The sequence below is a fragment of the Macaca mulatta genome, chromosome 1, assembly GCF_049350105.2.
Source record: "Macaca mulatta isolate MMU2019108-1 chromosome 1, T2T-MMU8v2.0, whole genome shotgun sequence".
Taxonomy (NCBI): domain Eukaryota; kingdom Metazoa; phylum Chordata; class Mammalia; order Primates; family Cercopithecidae; genus Macaca; species Macaca mulatta.
Window position 1 is genome coordinate 25527273 of NC_133406.1, and position 15758 is coordinate 25543030.

Sequence of the window (15758 nt, forward strand, 5' to 3'; positions counted from 1 at the left end):
ATCTGTAAAGGTCACATTCTGTTTAGAATAGTGACTTGGGTATGTATTAATATGTAGCATATATTTATTCCTTCTTACCTTATAGTGCTATTAATAATGCTGCTATTACCTTAAAGTGCTATTAATAATGAATTTGAATCTAATATAAACCAGTGCTCTTTCCCTTCACTCACTGTAGGATCAAAGTACTTCCGAAATAACCAATTAGAAGTCAACTTCCATTCACATATTTTCAGTAAAGGAAGGCCAGGATTACACACACACACACACACACACACACACACACACACACACACACACCCCCCCCCGAATGCACATTCATATATTCACATATTTTATATTGTTAAAAATAAAGGTGGACTTGGGAAGAAGCCAACAATGTCAGTAAAGATGTGCATAGATTATTGGGATGAGAATGCCAGATGAGATCTTTCTTTTTGAAACTGCGATAGCTTTTATTTATATTGCTACATTAAGTCACATATCTAATAATAATTGAGGAGTCCAGTCTATTTGGATATGTACATTTAGGGGAAACAGTAGTAATATAATATGGAATCATAGGCTTAATTATTGTTTCTCAACAGGTGGACACAATTGACATTTTGAGCATGATAAGACTTCATTGTGCAAGGTTATACAGCTTTGTGGGATTCTTAGAATTTAGCATTTCTGGGCCCCCAGGGCACAAAGTGCCAGTTGTACACCTATTATATTGCATTGAGTACCAGAGTTAATTAAAATTGGAATAGCATTCTTAACTCTGTACTATATAACAGGCAAATTTCGTGGCAATCAGAAATTTTTTTTTTTTTTTTTTTTTTGAGACGGAGTCTCGCTCTGTCACCCAGGCTGGAGTGCAGTGGCCGGATCTCAGCTCACTACAAGCTCCGCCTTCCGGGTTTACGCCATTCTCCTGCCTCAGGACTGGGACTACAGGCGCCCGCCATCTCGCCCGGCTAGTTTTTTGTATGTTTTAGTAGAGACGGGGTTTCACCGGGTTAGCCAGGATGGTCTCGATCTCCTGACCTTGTCATCCGCCCGTCTCGGCCTCCCAAAGTGCTGGGATTACAGGCTTGAGCCACTGCGCCCGGCCCAGAAATTTTTTTAAAAAGTAAAAGTTGTATCATCTTAAGGATATTGCATACATTGCATACTAATTTATGTAGTATGCTAATAAGTATCAGTTTTTTGTAAAACTTTACTATCTTAATTTGGGGCAGACTTTTGGAAGATGACTTCATGTGACTGTATTTATAAATCATTTTCCTTAATTAACTCATTTCAACAAAGCGTATGTAATCTGGAATTCTAGACAATCATGAATTTTTTTTGTAGAGATGTTACCTTTATATCATATTCTTTTTTGTTTTGTTACAAAATCTGACTACAGAAAAAGAACCTCTACTAGAAATAAACGTGATGGCTTTTATTTATGTTGCTACTTTAAGTCACATATGTAATAATTCAGATTAAGAGTTTTAAAAAATGTTTTTCTTTAAAACATTAATTTTAAATAACTTCTTGTTTCTTATTTAGGAAATTATGCAGGTCGAGGGACTACTGGAATGGTTGCCCGTTTTATTCCTTCCCATCTTAATAATAAGTCCTGCAGAGTGACATCTCTGTGTTACAGTGAAGATGGTCAAGAGATTCTCGTTAGTTACTCTTCAGATTACATATATCTTTTCGACCCGAAAGATGATACAGCACGAGAACTTAAAACTCCTTCTGCAGAAGAGAGAAGAGAAGAGGTAGGTTTACTCAAAGCCGTGTCCTTTGGCCGGGCGCGGTGGCTCACGCCTGTAATCCCAGCACTTTGGAGGCTGAGGCGCGTGGATCACCTGAGGTTGGGAGTTCGTGACCAACCTAACCAACATGGAGAAACCCTGTCTCTACTAAAAATACAAAATTAGCTGGGCGTGGTGGCACATGGCTGTAATCCCAGCTACTCAGGAGGCTGAGGCAGGAGAATTGCTTGAACCCTGGAGGTGGAGGTTGTGGTGAGCTGAGATCGCGCCGTTGCACTCCAGCCTGGGCAACAAGAGTGAAACTCCATCTCAAAAAAAAAAAAAAAAAAAAAGGAAAAGAAAAAAACGCCATGTCCTTTATTTAAATTCAGAAAAAATTCAGTGACTCTTGGGGCCTAAAGGCCAAAAAGAAAAAAAAAAAACATTAATTTTCAAGGCACTTACAGTTCAGAAAACAAAAAACATGGACATACTTGAAAGAATAGAAGCTAATAAATTATCAGTTATTACTAATTACTATTATTATTTAGTTACTACTAATTTCTAAGTAGTAATGACAAAAATAGTCATTACTATTTTTATAATTTTTATAAAATTTATATTTATATTATAATTTGTATTATTAGTAATAACTAATAATTACTAGCATCTATACTTAATGTATTAGTAATAATAAATTACTGATTTATTATTGGTATTCTAAATACTATTTCTAAAGTATTCAATAGTGAATTATTAGGGATAAGGCTTTAGAAAAAAGTATTTTTAATTTTTTTTAAAGAGAATATACTTGATAGCAAAATGTTTATCTTAACTTTGTAGATGTACAGCAGCAGCAAGAAAGATCAACAGTTCTAACACTTGCAGAAAAGGCAATTAAAATAATAGAAAATATGATGATAAATTTCCGAGAGACTAAATGTGTATGTCCATGGATCAATAGAATTTTTACTTACTACCATTTACTCTTCGTATATGGACAGCAATCCCTTTCTCTCCCAATTGTGCCACTTTCACAGTTACATACTAGTGATTTATAACATTAACCCTAGGTATATTTTATAAAATAAATATAAGTGGGAAAAAGATAAGTTAAAGTAGTTGTATATATTAAAAAGTAGGTGAATGAATTACTTTCACAAAACTACTAAAAGATAATGAATTTATTATTTATAAAAGGGGAAAAGTAGAAATAAGGTATCTGACGGTATACAACTGTAGAAAAATGTCTAACCTGTTAAGCTTCTTTCGTCAATATGTTTTTCATTTTGGCTTTTTTATTTTATAATGTTCTGTGTTTATTCACTCTGAACTTTGACTTGTAAAAGTCTTGAAATTAACCATTGATTTTTATTTTCAGTGACTTTTTGGTATTGGCTCAATGCCTATTAATACATTTTAAACGTTACTAATAACAGTGATTTTGGAATTCCTACGAGATACAAAACTATATTCATTCCTCATAATTTCAGGTATAGAGGGCTGTAAAATTAGAAGAGAAATCAGTATTACTTTATAAATAGACTTTGAGATTTTTATCATTGGAATGTATTTATTTGAATTAGGAAATTGATGAAGAAGGGTATGATGGCTAATAAAATGATTTTTGAGTTTATTCTGGTTGAAAACATGAAATCTGCTCTGTCATTTTGTTACTGCTGTATAAATTTCCCCTTGAAATACATGGGTAAGTAGTTATAGTCATACTGTGATTGTTACATAATGAGAGTTGGAAGTCCATAGATATTTTAAGTGGGCCAGCTAGTTTTGATACCATAGAATACTTAGCCAAAAGATATTTATATAATCAGAGTGAATGAGACTGAGTCATGAACATTTTTTTTTTTCTGGGAGCATTTTCCTTGGTCTTGTTTATTGCATTAACTAAATTAAGAAAAATAATGCTGAAAGTGGATTTAAATTATGCTTATTGGCTGGGCCCAGTGGCTCAAGCCTATAATCCCAACACTTTGGGAGGCTGAGGTGGGTGGATCACCTGAGGTCAGGAGTTTGAGACCAGCCCGGCCAACATGGTGAAACCCTGTCTCTACTAAAAATACAAAAATTAGCCAGGCTTGGTGGTGGGTGCCTGTAATCCCAGCTACTTGGGAGGTTGAGGCAAGAGAATCCCTGGAACCCTGGAGAAGGAGATTTCAGTGAGCCGAGATCGTGCCACTGCACTCCAGCCTGGGCGACAGGAGGGAAAGTCAGTCTCAGGAAAAAAAAAAAAAAAAAAAAAAGCGTATTATAACAAACCAAACAATTCAGAGGTATGCATAGAAGAAATTAATAACCTGTCTTATTTGTAATAAAACTTTGCTGATAGTGTTCGGACAAACTCAACTCACCAAATATTTATTGGGTGCCTACTATACACCAGGTCCTCAACTAAACTTTGGAAAATGAAGGATGATGAGACAAAGACATGACCTCTTACTCAAGGAATTCATAGCTTAGTAGAAGTAGAGATACAAGTAAATAAATATGTAAAACTTAATATAGAATTATGTATAAGGACTATGTTCTGTATAAGTAGAACAAAGTAGGGAGTAATTGATCTTAATCGGGAACATTAGTAAAGCCTGAGGAAGGTTTTAAAGCATGAATAAAAGTTTATTGTATGATTTTGTTTTATGTTTCCATAATATTTTTGCATTTTCTCAATTTGTGGAGGCCTTTCTATTTCCTTACCACCTCTAATAATTTCTTTCATTTTTTCCCCCTTCTTTCTTTGGTTCATTCTTTTGTCTTAATTTTTTTTGTACTTCCTGTTTTCCCTTATTTTTGTATCCTGTTTTCTTTTTATCATATCTCTTTTCTTATTTTTGACAGTTTACCACCTGCCCTACCTATTATTGGGCTTCTTTGTTGAATTCTTTCTTTCATTTTCTTCTGGGCCTCATAGCTTGTGCCTAAAAATATACTCCAGATCTGACTACTGCTTACCACCACCCTGCTACATTACCACCCTGAATCCGAGCTGTCAGCATCTCTGGCAAGACCTGTCCCCCTTTATACTTGATTTTGCTAGCTTTCTAACCAGTCTGCCTGCTTTCACTTCCTACAGCCCTATAGCTATACAGCATTCAAAGTAATCCTTAGAAACATAAGTTAAATCATGCCACTTTTCTCGTCAACATTCTAAGTGGCTCTCTATCTGACTTAAAGCAAAACTGAAGTCCTTATAGTGGCTTCAAGATCTTATACTATGTGGTCCTAATTATTACTTCTACTGTTCTCTTCTTTGCTCTAACCACATCTACTTGCTTAGTAACTCAGGCCAAGCATGACTCTATTTTAGGATTTTGCAGTTAGTCTGCCTGAAATGCTCTTCCCTGGATACCTGGATTTTTGATTCCCTTGTATTTCAGGTCTTTGCTTACATAACCTTCTTGGTGAAACTCTACTTCACTATCCTATTTAAAAATCACATACTTTAACTGATACTACCTTTCCCCTTTTCTACTTTATTTCTCTCCATAACAATAACTTCCTATGTATATTTTGCTTTTTTATTTCATGTGGTGTTTGTTCCATAGGGCTATAAATTCTGTGACATTGGGGATTTTTTTTGTGTGTTTTGTCCATTGTTCTTTTCCAATACCTGTAATAGTACCTGACATATAAAAGGTGCTCAAAAAAATATTTGGTGAATGAAATGCCATTTTCAGTATTCTTGACTAGGTTATTTCACATACTTAGAAAGTCAAACTTGGGATTGTTTTTAATTTGAAGGTTTTATTCTAGAAATAATTGCTGAAGTTGTAAAACCAGTTCTTTGCCTATGTAATATAAACATTCCTCTATCTTGAAACCATGAAGCAAGATTCTATTATATTGTTTTAAGAATAGTTCATATAAAGGATGAAGCGCTGTCCTTTTGGGAATGATTAGTTGTTTGAAAATTTGTACAGCTCTCACATTAAGCTTCCTTTGTTCTGGTTATTCCCTGTCACACACTTATGTCTTCCTGTGTAGATTTTACTATTATCAGTTGCCTTTAGCCATACTTACACATAATATGGAATTTATGGGGATTTTTTTCCTGTCTCCTTTGCTGAGGATGCAAAGATTTTTTTCTATTCATGTTAGTAGGTATGGTTTCCAGGAGAAATCAGAAAATTCACAGTTAAGTGTCAGCAAGTTTTTATCAAAACCTGCTTTATTTTCAGAGAAAAAAAAAATCAATGAATGCTGTTTTTAAAAATAAATAAAAATAAAAGGAGGGACCCACAGAATGGGAGGAAATGTTTTCCAGATTGTGTGTCAGGTTACAGTTTAGTATCCAGAATGTATAAGGAGCACTTACAGTGCAACAATAAAAAGACAAATATCCAAATTTAAAAATAGGTAAAGGATTTGAATATATAATACTTTTTTTTTTCCCCAGAGAAGACATATAATAGAAATGGCAATAAGTACATAAGGAGATACTCAACATTATTAGTCCTCAGGGAAACGCAAATCACAACCACAGTGAGGTATCACTTCATACCCAGTAGGATGACTAAAATAAAAAGGACAGACAATAACAAGTGTTGACAAACATGTGGAGAAACTGGAACCCTCAAAAATTAGACTTATTATATGACCCATACTTCCCCTCCTAGATATACAGGCTTCTCTTGGAGATATTGCAGGTTCGGTTCTAGACCATTGCAATAAAGAAAATATTGCAGTAAAGCAAGTCACACAGATCTTTTGGTTTCCCAGTGCATGTAAAAGTTATGTTTATACTGTACCATCGTCTGTTAAGTGTGCAATAACATTGTGTCTTAAAAATCAATGTGTATACCTTAATTTAAAAATACTTCATTGCTAAAAAGTGCTAATAATCATCTGAGCCTCAGTAAGTTGTATTATTTTTGCTGGTGGAGGTGCTTACCTTGATGTTGATCACTGCTGACTGATCAGAGTGGTGGTTGCTGAAGGTTGGAGCTGTGACAGTTTCTTGAAATAAGACATCAGTGAAGTTTGCTGCATCGATAGACTCTTCCTTTCTTAAAAGATGTATTTGTAGCTTGTAATGCTGTTTGATAGCTTCTTACCCACAATAGAACTTTTCTCCAGATTGGAGTCAATCGTTTCAAACCCTGCTGCTTTATCAACTAAGTTTATGTAGTACTCTATAATAGATCCTTTGTTGTCATTTCAGCGATGTTCACAGCATCTTCACTAGGAGTTGCTTCTTACGGATAAGCAAAGAAAGTGGTTTGAGCCTCAGGAAACCACTTTCTTTGCTCATCTGTAAGGAGCAACTCCTTATCTGTTCAAGTTTTATCATGAGATTGCAACAATTCAGTCACACCTTTAGTCTGTACTTCTAATTCTAGTTCTTTTGTTGTTCTCACCTCATCTGCAGTGACTTCCTCTACTGAAGTCTTCTACCCCTCAAAGTGATCCATTAGGGTTGGAATTAACTTCTTCCAGACCCCTGTTAATATTGTCATTTTGACCTCCCATGAATCACAGATGTTCTTAATAAGGCATCTAGAATGGTGAATCCTTTCTAGGTTTTCAGTTGACTTTTCACAGATCCATGAGAGGAATCACTATCTATGGCAGCTATAACCTTACAAAATGTGTTTCTTAAATAAGACCTGAAAGTTGAAATTACTCTTTGATCCATGGGATGCAATGAAAATGTTAATCTCCTTGTATATCTCCATCAGAGCCCTTGGATGACCAGGTGCGCATTGTCAGTGCCCAGTAGCATTTTGAAAGGAATCTTTCTTTCTGAGCAGCAGGTCTCAATAGTGGGCTTCAGATAGTCAGTAAAACATGCTGTAAAGAAATGTGCCCTTACCTAGGCTTTGTTATTCCATTTATAGAGCAGATTCAATTAAACATAATTCTTAAGGGCCTTAGAATTTTCAGAATGGTAAATGAGCATTGGCTTCTGCTTAATGTCACCACTGCATAAGCACCTAACAAGAGAACCAGCATGTCCTTTGAAGTTTGAAGCCAGGCATCAACATTTCCTCTCTAGCTGTAAAAGTCCTAAATGGCCTCTGCTTCTGATAGAAGGCTGTTTCATCTGCATTGGAAATCTGTTGTTTAGTGTAGCCACTTTGATCAATTATCTTAACTAGATCTTCTGGATAACTTGCTGCAGCTTCCACATCAGGACTTGCTGTTTTACCTTGTACTTTTATGTTATAGAGAGACAGCTTCTTTCCTGAAACTGCATGAACCAACCCCTCTTAGCTTCAGACTTTTATTCTGCAGCTCCCTCACCTCTCTCAGTTTTCATAGCATTAAAGAGATTTAGGACCTTGCTCTGGGTTAGGCTTTAGCTTAAGGGAATGTGATGACTGGTTTGATCTTCTTTCTAGACCACTCAGACTATTTCCATATCAGCAATAAGACTGTTTCATTTTCTTATCGTTCATACATCCACTGGAGTATCACTTCTAAAGGTTCCTTCCAGAACTTTTCCTTTGCTTTTACAACTTTGCCGTTTGGTGCAAGAGGCCTAGCTTTTGGCCTGTCTTGGCTTTCAACATGCTTTCCTCACTTAGCTTAATCGTTTCTAGCTTTTGATTTAAAGTGAAAGGCATATGACTCTTCCTTTCATTTGAACACTTAGAGGCGATTGTAGGGTTATTAAATGGCCTAATTTCAATATTATTGTTGTGTCTCAGGGAATTGGAAGACTCAAGGAGAGGGGGAGAGATGGGGAAACAGCTGGTCAGTGAAGCAGTCAGAATACACATAACATTTGTCAGTTAAATTCAGAGTCTTATATGGATGTGGTTTATGGCCCCCCAAAGCAATTATAATAGTAAGATCAAAGATCTCTGATCATGGATCACCATAATAGGTAGGATAATAATGAAAAAGTTTGAAATATGAGAATTACTGAAATGTGACACAGACATAAAATGGGCGCATGCTGTTGGAAAAATAGCACCAATAGTCTTATTCAATGCAGGGTTGCCACTAAATTTGTAAAGAAACCACAGTATCTGTGAAATTCAGTAAAGGAAAGTGCAATAAAATGAGGTACTATGTTTCAGTTCTTTTGGGTAGTTCTCCTGTATACCCAAGAGAATTGAAACATGTTCCTACAGAAACTCGTACATATGCTCAGTTCAGCATTATTTATAATAGCCAGTAAGTGGAATAAGTTTATTCATCAACCAGTTGACGAATGGATGAACAGAATAGGGTATCTTGCTAAAATGGGGTATTATTTGCCATGAAAAATGAAGTACTGATACCTACTACACTATGAATAAACCTTGAAAACATAATGCTAAGTGAAAGAAACCAAACACAAAAGGCCATGTATTGTATGATTTATTTATATGAAATGTTTAGAAAAGGCGTATCCACAGAGACAGGAAGTAGATTAGTGGTTGCCAGGATCTGAGCAGGGGATGAGTGGGGAGTGGCTGATGATGGTTTGTTTCTGGGATGATGAAAACTGTCTGGAATTACATAATGATGATGGTTGTACCGCTTTATGAATATACACCACTGAATTGTATAATTTAAAATTAAGTATATTATGGTATGTTAATTATATTTCAATACCAAAATGTTTAAAATGGATCAGATGTGGTGGCTCATGCCTATAATCCTAACACTTTGGGAGGCTGAAGTGGGAGGATTGCTTGAGGCCAGGAGTTCAAGACCAACCTGGGCAACTTGGCTAGACTCCATCTCTAAAAAATTTTTTAAAAACTTAGCTGGTTGTGGTGGCACATGCACCAACTACTCAGGAAGCTGTGGCTGGAGATCATATTAGCTCTGGAGTTGGGGGTTACAGTGAGCTAGGATGCGACCACTGCAATCCAGCCTGGACAAGAGTGTGAGACCCTGCCTGGAAAAAAAAAAAAAAAAAAGTTAAAAATGTAAACATTAAAGGGAGCAGTCAAGAGTGATAGGTGACATAAACATGTCAAGTAAGCTCTGAAAGATGCTGTTTGAGTTGGCAATTGATTATTGATCATATTATTGAGCATTTTTATAATTGATCAATGAACTTGGCAATTGGTCATTCACTGCTGACTGGTGAGAATGAAGTTAGTGGAAAGATAGGATATCAATGGAAAGATTGACTACAGTGGATTGAAGGAGAAGTGGTAGATTGAATATAGAATTTTCTCAAGAAGCTTGAGTAAAGTGATAGCAAGAGAAAGGACTGTAGCTGTAAAACTGAGGTTTTATGAAGTTGAAATATTGCTTTTTTTCCTTAAAAATGATAAGAACCTTTAGCATGTTGTGACAAAGAACCGAGAAAGAAAATGAATGTAGGCAAGAAAAGAGAGAATAATGGGTCAAGCAGGATACTCAAGGAGTTGAAGGAATGAAATAAAAAGCACAGATGGAAAAATTAGGCTTAAATAGAATAAATGATACACCTTTCAAGAAAGGCTGGAAGGAGTTACAAAGTTGTAGATGTAGGTTTAATTTGTAGAATTCAGCTGAAGAAAATGATGTCATTTTTATTTTCTCTGAAGTAGGAGGAAAAATTGTTAGAGGGCAAGAATGAGGGCAGCAGGATGGAATAGATAGCCTGAGGCAAGTCATAAAGGGTTGGAATAGATTCTGTTTGGGAATCGAAGAGTAAATTGTCAATAATAAGTAAAAATAATGAGGACTCTCCTTGTTAATTAGGTATGTGGGTAATTTACCTAGACTATATTTATCATCACAGTTGAAAACTAAGGCTCAAGATGGTTAAAAATGTCTTCCTTTTGTCAGCTGGAAGGTGATACGGGTGGGATTAGAAATCACACATACATGATTTGAAAGTTGCATTCAGACTCTTTAGGTTGAAGATATTAGATATAGGCTGTCAACATCAATGGATATTTACCCTCAGAATGAGTGCTTCAAAAGACTGATGTGACTTATACCAGTGTCTTTCATATTTTCATGTAGATCTAATTTGCATACTCAAGAAGTCGGGAGATGGAAATAGACATAAAGTATGTTTTAAGAGTACAGTAGATGAGTTTTAGACTTACATAGAATTTACCTGTTCTTATTTTTTAGTTGCGACAACCACCAGTTAAGCGTTTGAGACTTCGTGGTGATTGGTCAGATACTGGACCCAGAGCAAGGCCGGAGAGTGAACGAGAACGAGATGGTAACTATGCTTTGGTCAGCTTTTCCTTGTATATGGTATTTTAAAATTAATATTTTAACTTCCAGTTTCTTCACTATTATAAATGATTCTGTAATGAACATTCTTGTACATAAAAGTATACTTATGCAAATGTATCTTAGGATAAATTCTTAGAAGTGGAATGGCTGAGTCACTGGATAAGTACCTTTTAATTTTGATAGTTGTTATCAGATTACTCTCCAAAAAAGATGTGCTAATTTACATTCCCACTGAAAGTATAAGAATGCCCATTGTCCCATAGTACATTGAGTGTTGTCAGACTTCTCAATTTTTGCCTTTCTATTAGATATTAAGAGAAATGAAAACTCAGCCTAAGAGTTTTATATTAGCACATAAAATTTTTTTTCTTTCTATCAAGTGCCTTTGATAAGCATAAGAAACTACCCTGGGAGCTTTAAGATAGCACTCTTGAAAATATGATTAATCTATGAATTGTAATTCTGTATAATTATGTTTTATTAAATTGGTCTGTAACCAAAATCTTACTATAATGACCTCTGAAACATTTTTTGTGATCAAAAGCATATTCCCCAACATATGAGCTACATTATATAAAGGCAGTAGAGTGTAAAAGAAACTCCAATTTCACAGAAAATGTGAGGAGAACTGATTTTCATTTTAAATTATAAGACTATAGAATAGAGTTGTCACATTTTGAATTTGACATTACACTTTTAATTTGAAAATGCCCTTGGAAAAACTTGTTTACTTGCAGGAGGGAAAGGAGTGAGGGAGGAGACAAAATACTTTGTGGTTCCAGTTAATTTCAAATATCTGGAATTTTCTTATAGTAAATGATGATGAAAATGACTTTAAGGAAACTTCATGTAAAAACATAAGGCTATTTTGTGTCTGTACTTCATTATAATGCTTTAGGGGGAGGGAAAACCTTTCTTTTAATTTATTAAACTTAGAATTCATGAGCCCTTCTTGGCTGGGTACTCTTAGAACTAAAAATTTAGGTTGAGGTAGGAGGTGGGAGGTTTAGAGGTACCTAAGAATAAGCAAAGACGAGTGAGAGGTGAACTCTGTTCTCGAGAAACTTTACCATACACATGGAGAGTCACTCATAAAACAATTACTATAAAATGTGATGAAAGCTCTAATAGATTTATATATATTCGTACAATTTATTTAGGAAATTTGATTTTTTAAAAAATGCTTTCATTTTAAAGCCCTTCAAATCTAGGTTTTTGTATTAATGAAAGATTCTGACTTATTACTAAACTCACTGATAAGACCTATATTGTAATAGGAGAGCAGAGTCCCAATGTGTCATTGATGCAGAGAATGTCTGATATGTTATCAAGATGGTTCGAAGAAGCAAGTGAGGTTGCACAAAGCAATAGAGGACGAGGAAGATCTCGACCCAGAGGTAATTTTTCATATTAATTAAAGTCATCAGAAAGCTGGCAAAAACTACTTATTGAAGCCAGTTTTTATTTATATCATGTAAATTATACTATGTTTTACGTCTGTAATAATCACAAGGTTCTTATTGTATGGTGTGAAGTAGTAGAGAATAAAAGGTATTGGACATAAATTGTCCCTTCTGGTGCCATTAGACCTAGTGCATATCTTTTACTTTTCTCAAAGTAAAGTAAAAGAATCTGAGAGTCCCCATTTTAAGTGTTTTTTTAATGCGCTCTGAGAATGGAAATATGTAAAATTCTATGTATAAACAAGTTTTATGTAATTGGAAAGATTGCTTTAACAGGAATATGTTGTAGATAAATTTTTACCCCTCTTGACTGGCCTATTTTGTCTAATGGACCAAATCACCAGTGGTTATTATCACTGAAATTATATATTTATGTGTGTAAATATAAATGTGTTTTCTGAATGTATCTGTTTAGAGTTGTTGGTTTTGGAAAATATTTAAAATTTGAATTTGTGTTAATCGGTGTTTTGAAGGTGGAACAAGTCAATCAGATATTTCAACTCTTCCTACGGTCCCATCAAGTCCTGATTTGGAAGGGAGTGAAACTGCAATGGAAGTAGATACACCACCTGAACAATTTCTTCAGCCTTCTACATCCTCTACAATGTCAGCTCAGGCTCATTCGACATCATCTCCCACAGAAAGCCCTCATTCTACTCCTTTGCTGTCTTCTCCAGACAGTGAACAAAGGCAGTCTGTTGAGGCATCTGGACACCACACACATCATCAGTCTGGTGAGGATATTCCTCTCTAAGTATGCTGTGGTTCATCTCATGATTTTTGATAATGAAAACTTCTTAACTGGCTATTTTGAAAGATACTAAATCACATCAACTTCTTGTTGGAATAAATGATCAAAATGAGATGTAATATATGGTTATGTAACTTAAACACAAAAATTATGTCTTACTTGCATGGGTTTTAACAAATAGCAGGAATCTTCAATTTATATGAAACAATTATTTTAAAAGTACAGGTACCAAAAGATAGTGTTTTGACATAGTTTAATGTGCCTGACTTAAATATTATTTTATAGATTATTAGAGACCAAAATCTCTTCTAGATTTATTTGGTTTTATGTCTATATTAAAGTGATTATGAAAATATCAGTATTAGTTTCATTTTGCCTGTATTCTTGATTATTTTCCCTCAAATAATGCAGTACTTTTAATATACTCTCTATAGTGGATTTGATATGGTATTTTGTCAACAACATATAATTTAGCAAAAAATTTATTTCTCCAGTATTTACATGAAAAAGAATTATTTTACCAAATGCTTATCTTCTTGATACTTGATGCTAGTGTAAAAAACCTCTACATTCTGTTAAAATGCTGTTTTCTTCCCAGTATTATAAATCCTCATGGTCAACTTTTTTCCCCTAACTATAGAATGTGCTAGTATTTATAATAGTAATTTTCAACAGATGTATCTACAGTTTACTCGGCACTTTAAACTATATACATGTAATTATAAAAACCAATAAGATATTTATTCATAGTTTTCTTTGGTTCTTCTAAGGAAGAATTTTACTCAATATAGAGCCAGAATTATTAGCAACTAGAAATATGAGCTGGCAGGCCTAAGCTGAAACCTATAAAAAAATTTCTAACAGCTTAGCTGCCAAGCTGTCACTTTATTCTTACATCTCTGGAAACTAATGCCAGATTACCAAATATGGGATGTTTTAATTTAAGCACTCTTTTATCGGTATATACCACGTTTAGTAATTCATTTTCAGTTTCTATGGGAATAAAAGCCAGAGTCAATTACATAACTGTTAACACTGTATATATTTTATCCATAATAATAAGCTAAAGCTGAGCTGCAGAATCAAGGTTTTCACACTCAGTCGACATAGCATTTTAATTTATGGAAAAATAAAATATTTTGGAAGATTTGGGAGTTAAGGGCAGAAGTAGTTAAAAGTTTGTGTTTCAAAGCAGGTAAAATTGGGAAAAGCAAGAATTTTTAAAGTGATAGCATTTTTGGAAATATTCTTGAACATTTTGATCAATTATAAGTTTTTAGGAAAACTTATCAACAAGACTCAAGCTTACATTTAGCTTCCACTGAATCTCAACTAATTCTAGTTGTTTCTTAAACATATTTATGAGTAAAGTATTTGGAACTTTTTTTTTTTTTTTTGGTTTGAGACAAGAGTCTTGCTTTGTCCCCCAGGCTGGAGTGCCATGACGCGATCTCTGCCCACTGTAAGCTCCACCTCCCAGGTTCATGCCATTCTCCTGTCTCAGCCCCCTGAGTAGCTGGGACTACAGGTGCCCGCCACCACGCCTGGCTAATTTTTTTTGTATTTTTAGTAGGGACGGGGTTTCACCATCTTAGCCAGGATGGTCTCGATCTCCTGACCTTGTGATCCACCCGCCTCGGCCTCCCAAAGTGCTGGGATTACAGGCGTGAGCCACAGCGCCCAACCTGGAACTTTATTTTTTAAAGCTATTTAATGTATTTTAATACTGCATTTCAAATTGCTAAATTCCTTTCAATATTTAATGTAAGTATTAAATGTGACAGTCATTTGAATTATTGAAGAAAAAGTATTTTTGGTGATCATGTGATGATTGTTGAAACACTACTCAGTACTTTTACTCATAAATTATTTATAGTGGCCGGGCGCGGTGGCTCAAGCCTGTAATCCCAGCACTTTGGGAGGCCGAGACGGGCGGATCACGAGGTCAGGAGATCGAGACCATCCTGGCTGACACGGTGAAACCCCGTCTCTACTAAAAACTACAAAAAACTAGCCGGGCGAGGTGGCGGGCGCCTGTAGTCCCAGCTACTCGGGAGGCTGAGGCAGGAGGATGGCGTGAACCCGGGAGGCGGAGCTTGCAGTGAGCTGAGATCCGGCCACTGCACTCCAGCCTGGGTGGCAGAGCAAGACTCCGTCTCAAAAAAAAAAAAAAAAAAAGAAATTATTTATAGAAAGTAAGGAAATATTTTTAACTGGGAGATTATTGAGAGAATTTTGGTTGACTATGCTATAGATAATTAGAATATTTCCATGTTATCAAGACAGTATCACTATTGAGAAAAATGATTTGGTGTTAGATGTAACATCTAAAGGTTATGTCTGTAATTGTTCTGATAACAGCTTTTTCTTTATTATGGAGTTCAACATTTCAGCAGTAAGGACTTTGTTTCTGTTTTTGTTTTTTCTCCAGTCTCTTTTGCATTTGCCATGACCTAAGTCCAAATGTGTTTGTGAATATTGGGAACTGTCCATTGGGTGAATGTAGTAGATGGGAATGTCAGCTTAGGACCATGATTTCTATTATTTCCCTGCATAGAGATAGAGAAAATGATAAAGTATGCTTCTATCTATACTCGCCTTGCTGTGGATACCTTTTTATGTAAATGTTTATCCCTTTGCTTTACATGTCCTCCATCATTTTTAGTGATATCAAAG

The 15758-nt window shown here is 35.2% G+C and overlaps 1 protein-coding gene and 1 non-coding gene across 27 annotated transcripts in view; both read left to right on the plus strand.

Annotated features, from left to right (window-relative positions):
• The window catches only part of DCAF6 (DDB1 and CUL4 associated factor 6), a 141400-nt gene that overhangs the window by 58697 nt on the left and 66945 nt on the right, over positions 1-15758 (plus strand). For all 26 annotated transcript variants that reach the window (XM_015125234.3, XM_077999227.1, XM_028850120.2 and 23 more), the window contains 4 exons: positions 1540-1754; positions 10758-10851; positions 12146-12265; positions 12805-13065. In XM_015125234.3, coding sequence (XP_014980720.1) covers positions 1540-1754; positions 10758-10851; positions 12146-12265; positions 12805-13065 — 690 coding nt within the window. The remainder of the gene's footprint in view (positions 1-1539; positions 1755-10757; positions 10852-12145; positions 12266-12804; positions 13066-15758) is intronic.
• MIR1255B (microRNA mir-1255b) lies at positions 6922-7033 on the plus strand. Its single transcript, NR_130432.1, has one exon. It is a non-coding gene; the product is annotated as a microRNA mir-1255b (primary transcript).